Source organism: Belonocnema kinseyi, chromosome 2, assembly GCF_010883055.1.
Source record: "Belonocnema kinseyi isolate 2016_QV_RU_SX_M_011 chromosome 2, B_treatae_v1, whole genome shotgun sequence".
In the NCBI taxonomy this organism is placed as follows: Eukaryota; Metazoa; Arthropoda; class Insecta; order Hymenoptera; family Cynipidae; genus Belonocnema; species Belonocnema kinseyi.
Window position 1 is genome coordinate 168,131,728 of NC_046658.1, and position 10,753 is coordinate 168,142,480.

At 24.4% G+C, this 10,753-nt stretch overlaps 1 protein-coding gene across 1 annotated transcript in view; it reads right to left on the minus strand.

Moving 5' to 3' along the window:
- The window catches only part of LOC117167454, a 131,805-nt gene that overhangs the window by 86,927 nt on the left and 34,125 nt on the right, over positions 1 to 10,753 (minus strand). Inside the window, exon 4 of the mRNA XM_033352409.1 lies at positions 1,896 to 1,999. Within this exon, the coding sequence (XP_033208300.1) occupies positions 1,896 to 1,999 (104 nt within the window). The remainder of the gene's footprint in view (positions 1 to 1,895; positions 2,000 to 10,753) is intronic.

Genomic DNA, 10,753 nt, shown 5'->3' on the forward strand with positions numbered 1-10,753 from the left:
ATCTCTATCCCTTCCACACACTACTCCTTTCCCCTGCCGAGTGAGTCACGCCTACCCCGAAAGGGAAATGGCTTAATGGTGTAATAATAATAATAATAATCTGTACCACCTCTAAAAAATATCGAGCACCATAGAAGACATTGCCGAAGACAATGAATCTAAAAGAAATTATTACAGCATAGTGGTCTGAAAAATGAAATTTTTTACTTTTGATAACAAAAGTATTTTTGCATGACATAGCAAAGTTTATTTTTTAACATTAACATGCCAAGACCTTCAATTTGAACACTCTACAAGGTAATCGGACAATTTTTAGGGTATATATTATATGTATACAAAATAATTATGATTCACATTTATCCTTTTTTTTAAAGATTGTAGTCACGAGATCTCACACAATTGATGTCAGAAAATTGCTTTTATAAAATTAAGTTTGAAAGAATATTAAGGCTATTATTACATAATACACTTATTTTATAAACTTAAAAAAGTTATGTTTATCACTAAAAATGATGAATTTTCTGGACTTTTTGTAACTCACATTTTTCGAATAAGTAATATTAATTCTAGAGATTTATTTCTAAAAGAGAAAATTTAAATTGTAACTAACACAGAATAAAGTAATGATAAAATTTGTTACAAGAAATTTTTTAGAGGAATAAGGTTTTATTTAGACAACTTCGCGTTTTTCAAAACACATGTGTTGTAATGGGAAAACAAAAGAAAGATTAACCGATATTTGGTTAAAGTTTATCCTATAAAAAGTTAATTTTTGTTGCAACGAATCTTTAATCGGAAATCGATGTAAAGTTTATCTTTTGTTTTTTTCTGTGAATTTTTTACTGATAAACGCAAAAATTCTGTTCTAAATTTTCCGATCAGATATTTTAAAAATGAGAAAGAAATGCTATCGATAAACCGTTGATCATAATGAGCTTATATGTGTATATATGTATATATATATATATATATATATCAATATAAAGATTGCGAAATTCCTGAACCATCAATTTAGTGATTCAAAATCTACAAATATGTAATTTTATTTAACAAAAGAATTTTTTGTGGAATTGTTCTACATATTATCGATAAAAGAGAAAATCCATTTCTAACTGATATTATAATGTATATATTGGAAAATAATTCTGTTCTCAATATTTTTTAAAGAGATGAAAAAAATAAAATTATGCACGCAATTTTATGAATTGCGAAAATATGTAATTTTAAGTTTAACAAAAATTTCTGCTAATTATTATTGCCAAAAACTGCGATAAAATTTGACACAACAAAAATGTTGTTTTGTCACCAATAAATGTTTATTTTACAAGCAAAAAAGCTTTAATTTTAATACAAACCAACATTTTTAGACACTGCATCCTGTTTATAAAAAACAAATTGTGTTTTACTCTTTAAACATAAATAAATTAAAATTGTATGTTTAAAGCGAATACAAATTTAAAAAAATATCCATAACATCCTATGTGGCAAAAAAATCAGTGATCAAGACAGTGGTAACTCGTTCCCATTTCTTCAATAAAAAAATCAATATTAAACAGTAAACAAAATTAATATTTCAAAAACAATCAAAACCTATAGCGATAAGTGATGATGACTTAAAATTAAAATTTTTAAACATTATACATTCTAATTAATAAAATAAATATAAATAAACAAAATATTAATATTCATGCAGGTATCTTGGCAGAGGTTTTTCACAGTTACAGCGTATTTTTTGGTATTTTATTTCAAAAAATATCATTCCCTATTTAAATATTAACAAATATTCGATGATTATTTTCATTTAAAATCGTTACTAATTAAAATTTGATAGATTTGTGCTAAATAAAAAAAAGGAATTGATTATCAAGATTATTTCTAGTCCTATAATTACTTACCAGGAATACAAGCATATTTCACACGAATATTTGCAGGAATCCACAAGGAAGGACCAGGATGGTCTGTGGACATTTTATACCTGCAATGTTGCAGACCAGAACACCTAAAAAAAATACGAATAAAATAAGAATAAAATTACCTTAATATTTGAAAATTATAAATAAATTTATTTAGCTTAGTTTGACTTAATTCTGAATAAAATGTACAAAACCCCGTTTTTACTTAAGGAAAATACGTGATAAACATATTACTTGTGGAACCTATATATAGTTTTTTTAACGCTTTTATTTTCTTCTGGATTCAAAGAAAATGCGCGATATGTATGCAAATTCGAAAAAAAATTCCAATTTATTTTTGAACCACTCTAGAGAAAACTGGAAATATTTGAATAGGCTCATAACTTTGTTGTTGAAATTGTAATTGTACGGTAATATCATTTGATGATAGCCAATTATAGGAATTGTACTATTGTACTATTGAACCTCGTATTGAACCTTCAACTTGTCAAGGCATTGACATTAGTTTTATAGCGTCAGTGACCCCGGGTTAATAGCCCGATAGTATATTATTCATCACTTTATTATTAATATATGTATACCAGTGCTACACATGCGTAATAACAATTAATATTTGTCAATAACTATTTCAATTAAAGGACATTACTATAACAAATGTAATTGATACCCGACGGGTCAGCTTAGCTGCTAAAGTATTATTTAAATCCTTTACCAATGTATAAATTTATTCACAAACAGTGATAACCCGTGACTTCATCCGACTTTCTTAGAAGTACTCGCATTTTCCTGGACTTTTGGCCAGCGGAGAGGAAAACTGCAGAAAATCACCTCCCAAGTGCCGTCAAACCTCCCGCTCGACATTACTTAAAACGATCTCGCTTGCATATACATTGTTGTTTATGTATCTATTGATTAAGAGTACAAATTTTCTGCACCAATTATTTTGTAAATTAAAATTTCCAAATAAGCCATTTTATTTCATGATTGAATTGATTTTTAAATGTTGCGGAACATTATTGACAAAAGAGAACAATTTTATTGTGAATGATTTTTTTAAATTGGGAAATAATTCTATTCCTAGCAATTTTGTAACATATACCATAATTTTTTAACTTGCTCATACTTTGGATACCGTCAATTAATTTTAGTTTAAAAAATTGTAAGATATTTCAAAAAAGAATTTGGAAGATTTTAGAACAATTTTTTTTTTACTATCCAAGCTTTTACAAAATTTAAGGAAAACTTTGAATTATTTCAGATTTTTAGAATTTTTGAAAAGGTTCGAAAATATTCAAACGTTGAGGAAATTTTTAAACATTTAAAACAAAATGTACATTCCTGAAGATTTCGAGAAAAGAAGCTTTTTAAATTGTTGATAGTTTGCAAAAGAATGAAAAACTTTCTGAAGAATCCTGGGAAAATTTTAAATGATTTTTTTGTTTGAAAAAGTATTTTTAAGAAAAAAAATTTACATCTCACATGATTTCGTAATTTTTCGAAACAAGTAGATTTTACAACAATATTTTTGAATTTGGCAATTTTATAGAATTTTAGATAGAATTAGAGTAGATTTAAGAGATATTCAGAAATTTTTTTAAAAATTCAAGAATAATTTTACACTTGCAAAAATTAAAAAATGTTAAAACGAAATATAGATTTTTTTAATCTGACACACAAAAATATATTAGCTATTTAATAATTTGGAAGATTGCATAAAAGTAAAAAAACGTTCCTGAGCTTTCTGGGAAAATTTTTAATGAATTTTTCTTAAAATAATTGTTAAAAAAATTTTTTTTAAATGTTAAAACATTTCAGAAGGCTAATTTTTTAATTTTTTTAGAATAAAAAAAAATCGAGCAATCTAAAGGATACTTAGAAGTTTGGAAAACATTTCATAAAATGATTTTAAATTTAAAATGATTAAAAAAATTTTAACTTTATAATATATTAGGCTTTTGGAAGATTTCAAAATAAAATTGTGAAGCTTTTAGATGATTTTTTAAGGTTTCAAGATAATGCACCAATTTTTTTTAATACACTTGGGAACATTTGTAATGACTTGATTAAAGAAAATTTTAAAAAATGGTTAAAGACTTCTAAAAGTCTTTAAAAAATCTATAAGGTTTTAAGGCAATTTTTTTCATTTTGAAAATTTTTTCAAAATCCTAGGAATAATTTAAGTAAATTAAGATGTTCGAAAATTCTTTTCTGTTTATAGAAATTGCACATTTTTGTTAAAAAACTCTGTTTGATTAAACATCAACTTTTTTTGTTGAGAAACCATCTTTTTTGTTGGAATTTTAACTATTTGCTTGAGAGCAGTTGCACTACTTAGTTAAAATTCACTTCTTTAGTTAAAAAATCAATATTATATTTTTAATTATTTTCAACTATAGTTCCAAATTCAAAACTTTTATTAAAAATTTAACTAATTCGTTCAAAATTTGTCTCTGTTGGTAGAATTTTCATCTTTTTATGTTAAGAATACAACTGTTTAAAAAATAGTTTTTTGGTCTAGGGTGGATCGATTTTGTTGCAAATTCTTTTTTTCAATGAGTTCAATTATTTTTGGCTGTAAATGAAGTTTTATGTTAAAATTTTGATTTGAGTTGTTTGAAATGTTGAAAAATCTTTTTGCGTTTTTCCAACAATCTTGCCAAAATTATATTTATATAACCTTGAAGTAAATAAACAAATAAAACAAAGTATTAAATATCAATAAAATTATTGTTAAAAAAATAATAAATCATACAAATAACGAAATTAAAGTTTCAGAATTATGATTATATTTTTATATGTCCTGGCAGAAATGATTGGAGGCTGCGAACAGAGAATCGCTGAAGGGTTCGATTTACCCTTTCTGGGGGGAAAAATCACCCCCTTAGTCGAGTCATTCATCTTTGTCAGTGTAGTAGCCACTTTGCTCCTGGGATCAAGAAAAACTAGAAAAAATCTAAATTTTCAATAAAAAAAGATTTAATTCAATCAATATTAAACTATTTTAAAGATCATTTAATTTCGAGCCTGACTACCCTTACGGCGGCAAAATAAAATTTTTAATTTCTCATTTCTCATCTTAATTTCTCTCATTAGTGAAAGTTTTATTACGAAATAAAAATTTTTTTAACAATATTATATTTTACTATTTATAGAAAATTATTAATTATTTGAGAGCAATGGATGAACTGAGGGTTCAATTTCAGTTTTTTTTAATGCAAATATTTGATTTTTATAATTAATATTTGGAAGGCCTTATTACCCTTTAATGATGATAACGTCCGATTTAAAGTATTTTTAACTTTTGATTAATACAAAACTCAATGTTTAAACAATTAATCCAGAAAAAAACATTTATTAAGAACAAAAAAATCTGCCTCAGTCCGGATTTGAACCGGGAACGCCACCATCTATGAGTGGAGCGTTAACCGAATTATTAATGATCGATTCATGGATAATGGCATTCTTGGTTCGAATCCGGAAAGATGCATTCTTTTTATTTAAAAATTATTTGTCCCACATAATCGTTTTAGCATCGAAATTTGTTTTAGTTGAATATTTTATTGTTGAAAAATGTAACAGATTTTGTAATTTTTTGACTCTATTATAAAATGCACCTGGTGGTAAAAATTAGTGACAATAAAAGAGGGAATAGGACTCCTAGAAAAAATCACATAATATAGGGGTTTCTAATAATAACGGAAACCCATATTTGTCCAGGTACTCAAATATTCTCTCACCCCACTGATGCTGGGTCAAAGACGAAATTTCACCCCTATGTCTAGGATTATCTAAATAGGATTTTTTTCTGCATTTGACTGCACTGCATTTTTCAAAGAAGATGAATATTAATTTTAAGGAAAAATTTTAATACAAGTTTAAAATTGTATAATATATATGAATTTTCAAAAAAATGTTTCTTCCCAAGTTACGAGACTCATAAAATTAAATCATTTTAATTAATAATAATAAGAATAATTATTAATAATAATTTTTAATTCTTGTAATATGGAATACTAATTTAGAATAACTATTTTTTCGGTTGATTTATTTGATTTTAAGGTAATAAAAATATAGTTTTCTCAATATTCTTGGAAAATTTCAAAAAGGTTTTTTAATATTTAAGATATGTCAAATCAAAATTTGAACAGTTAAATTCATTTAAAAAATGAATTTCCAATTAAAGAGTTGAATCCTCAACCAAAAAATATTAAATAGTTTCCCAAAGAGATGAATTTTCTACAAGACAGATTAATTTTTAACCAAAATAGGCAATTTTTAACAAAGTAGCGTAACTTTGAACCAAGTAATCGAATTTTCAAAAAAAAAGAATCTTTAATAAAAAATATAATAGTTGATATTAAAACTAAAGATGATTTTTAAATTAAAAAGAGTTAAATTTATCCAAAAAGGAGAATTCTTAACAAAATATTTGAATGCTCAACCAAAAAAGATTTTAATTTCAAACCAAACCGTTGTAATTTTATTATGAAAAATTATATATCTAGTATTACAGGGGAATTTTTAAGCCAAGAAAACAAATTTTCAAAAACAAACAATTTTCTGTCAAAAAAGAAGATTAAACAAAAACTTATTCCTTAATGAAAAATTATAATTGATATTATGACTAAGAAGATTTTAATTTTAAATAAAAAAGAGTTGAATTCATCGAAAAATATGAAGTTTTTTTCAACAAAATATTTGAATCCTCGACCAAAAAATATTGTTATTTTAAAGCAAACAGTTATGTAATTAAAAAAAGATGAAATTTTAGAATAAGAGATGAATTTTCAAATTGAAAAGATGAATTAAAAAAATATATTTCTGTCAAAAAAGTACAACATATTTAATCAAATTATAATATGAAGGGAAAAATAATTTTTCATAACAAATACAAATTTCTAATAACTATTTTTGCATAAGGTTATATACTTAGAAAACTTAGCATGATTGTTGAAGATTTTTTAGGTGTCGGAAAAGTATCTAGAATATTTCGCAGACATTGCTTACAGGATTTTACAAAATTTAAGGAAAAATTTGAGTTCGTCAAAAAGACTTTTTGAACTGATTGACACTTGGAACAAATAGAAAAATATTTTTAAAAACTTTCGAAAATTTTTAGTTTTAATATATTTTTAACCCATTCAAAAGTTCAAAAATTCTTTAATATCTTTTAAACTGACTCAAATTATTCCTAAAGTTGTCTTAAAATCTGCCGGATTCGTTCTTCAAAATTTTTGAAATCTTTTGCAATGTTTCAAAACATTTTAAAATATACTCTTTAAATTCATTTTCCAAGGAAAATAATAACTTTAGATATTCCCAGAAATCTAAAAAAAAGATTTATATTTTTGAAACCTTAAACAATCAAAATTGATTTTTAATTTTTTTGAAATCCTTTTAGATTTTTTATACTAGATTCTTTTTTTCCCTATATTTTTGGTTTGAAATCTTCAAAAATCTGTTCTTCATTTTATATTATTGGAAATCTTCTAAAGTTTAAAATAATTTTTGTATATTTTCAAAACCTCTAAATATCTCTTAAACTTAGTTTAATTTTGTCAACAATTTTGTAATCTTGTACAGTTCCAAAATTTGGTTTTAAAACCTTGTACATTCTTTTTCGAAATTTTAAGAAATCATTTTAAAAACTTCGAACATTATTTTAAATATTGTATTAAATTAATTTTTCAAAATTACATCAATTTACATTTTCTCTGGAATGTTAAGAAACAAATGTTATTATTGATAAAATATTTGATAATCTACAATTTGTTATTAACTTCTTGAAATTTTTTCAAAATTTAATATCGTTTATTATTATTATTATTATTATTATTATTATCAAATTATACAGTGTTAGAAAAATGTTACGAACAGAATTAATCCATAAGAATAAAAAACAGTTACAATTGAATTTTTTTTTCAATAAAGTCCATTGTATAATATTAAAAAAGTAAATGTTATCAAATAAAATTATTAAAAAAATGTAATAAATAATAGTAGAGACGTTTTAAGTTTTACAAAAATTTTTAAGATTAGATTAATTATTTGTTTATCCTATAAATGCTGAGCCATATTAATATGAGAAAGTTTTTATAGATTTTATTAAATTTTTCGTTTAATGGTTATGCATTTGTCTGGAAAAATCGGTCGCTGCACCCTCAGGTTTGAATACTGCACATCTGCACCCTATTCACCAAAATCTATGCCGTTTTTATTTGGTTGTGGTTGCAATGTATATATAGGTATATTTCACAATGCAAGACCATAAGCCCTATGGAAAACAACTTTTCACAGAAAAAGATCTGAATGTAAGTATGGGGTCTTATAAAAATCCTCAAATCTCGAGATGTACCATAATACACTTCGATTTTACTTTATTGCTTCAAGCCTAATTCCCAAATAAAAAGAGCCTCATCTTCCGCAAAAATTAAAAAAAAAACATTTTATTTTACTGACACATTTATAACGATTTAAAAAAAATACACATGCTTGTTTTAAATCTCTATAACTTTTAAGTTAAAAATTCAAACATAACATTTAATATTTTTTAAAGATTTGAGGAGATTATATTTTTTTTATTTCTGGGTAAATTTAAAAGGGTTTAGGTTTCATTACGGAGGAATAATGTTGAGTTTTGAAGATTTCAAAATGTGTCGAAAAAGAATCTAGAAAATGTATAGACCATTTTTTTATTTTTCAAGATTTAAAACTTTTTTTAGGGTTACTGAATTTTGAAGCGTGTTTTAAAGAATAAAAAATATAAATTCCGGAGAATTTTAAAAATGATTTTTTATTTTGAAAAAATAATTTTAAGAGCGAATTGGAAAATATTTCAAAATATTTTAACTGAACGTAGAAGATTTTAGAGTGAAAATTTTCAAATTTTTCCAACTTTGCAAGATCACAAAATTTTAAAAATAATTCGCATAAATTTACGAAGTATTTAGAAATTTTAAACAAACTGGAGATTTTTGGAACATTTCGTGACAAAGTTTAGAAGATATTTAGAAATTTTGATAGGTTTCAAGAGAATACAAAAAGGTTCTTGGCAAAATTTGAAATAAGTTTTTTGTATGAATTCTAAGAAAAAGTTGAAAAAATATTTCGAACAATTCTAAATTAGTTTCTAAAATTTTGAAAGAGAATGTAAAAGATTTTAAAGAAAAATATTGCAATTTTGCAATATAAAATTTTGAAAGATATTTTAAATGTTTAGAAATTCTAAAAAGATTTAAACAAAAATAATTTTTTGAAAATTTATGGAAAAATTGTTAATGATTTCAGAACTTAAAAAATAAATTTTAAGAGAATATAGAAAAAGATATCAAAGGATTTCAAATGATTTTCTAAAGTGTAGAAAAAGAGGGAAGAAGATTTGTAAGAAAATGTTATAATTTGGCAAGAATAAAATTTTTCTAAATCGCGTAAATTTAAGAGATATGAGAAGATGTAAAAATTTAAAAAATCGAGTATCTTTAACAGATATTTAGAAGATTTGAAAAAATTCAAATTTTTTAAATTTACATTTTTAAAGATTTCGAACAAATATTTTGTAAGCTTTGAAACACAATTTGAAAGGTTTCAAGAGACAAAAAATTGTTCAAAATTTCCTGAGATATTTTGAAATAATTTCTTGTTTTGAAAAAGTAAGTTTCAAAGAAAATTTAAGAAAATTTTCAACGATTTCTTTTTGATAGATAATTTACTTTTTTGTTGATAAATCATATTTTCGAAGTGAAAATTCAACTGTTTTTCATATATGCCTTTCATATGCCTTTATTTTCGGTTGAACATTTATCGTTAATTAGTTGAAAAATTAACTGTTTGGTAGAAAATTCATGGATTTTGTAGAAAAATCTTCCTTGTTTTTAATTCAACTGGTTAAAAATTAAATTTTTTGTTGAAATTAATTTTTTTAATCTGAAAATTTGACAATTCCATTTGTTGTTGAAAGAGATTTATTTTAATAAAAAGTTAAAGTATTTGGATTAAAATTCATCTGCATTGCTAGAAAATTCATTATTTTGGTTGGGGATCAAAATATTTGTATTGAAAATTGTTTCTTTGCGTTTAATTAAACTAGTTGAAAATCCGTCTTTCAGTAGAAAATTCATATTTGAAGGTAGAAAAATCATTTTGGTTGAAAATGCATTTTTTTGGGTGTAAAATTCAACATTTTAAGTTAAAGATGCAAATATCTTTTTTCTTTGCTTAGAATTTTAACTATTTGGTTAGAAGTTGAACTAGTTTGTTAAAAATACTTTTCTTATTGATTGAAAGTTCAACTTGTTTGGTTAAAATTTAATATTGTTATTAATCTCGTTAGTTAATTTGCCAAAAACTGGTGACGTAATTTATGGAGGGCCCCTTAAGGGCATGTGACACTTATCCGATTCCTACTTTACTGGCATTTTTTGTGAATCATACCAATTTCACAAAAAAAATTTTTAAAAAAATTGTAATTGTGAAAATTGACTCATACATAAACGTTCCTCATGCACTTTTCTTTATTTTTCAAAATTTCAGTTTAATATCTCATCTGGAATTGGCATGATCCGCAAAAAATTTCATATTAAGATTAACTTTATATTTCAATTTAAAATTTCTGGGGTACAAAAAAAATTATCACATCCGTAGCGCGCGTGTTTGTTTTCTAGTTTGAAGAAAAAGTAAAGGGTAATAAGATAAGAGTCTGGTTTGCAGGATTGCGGTCGAAGACTCGTTGGGTGAAATTCAATATCTAGAGCTCTCTCTCCTTGTGGATGGCTTTCTCACATTACCAAAACCTGGTATTGTTTCGAAACAGACGAGGAAATTCTAAAATTATTTTGACAGGA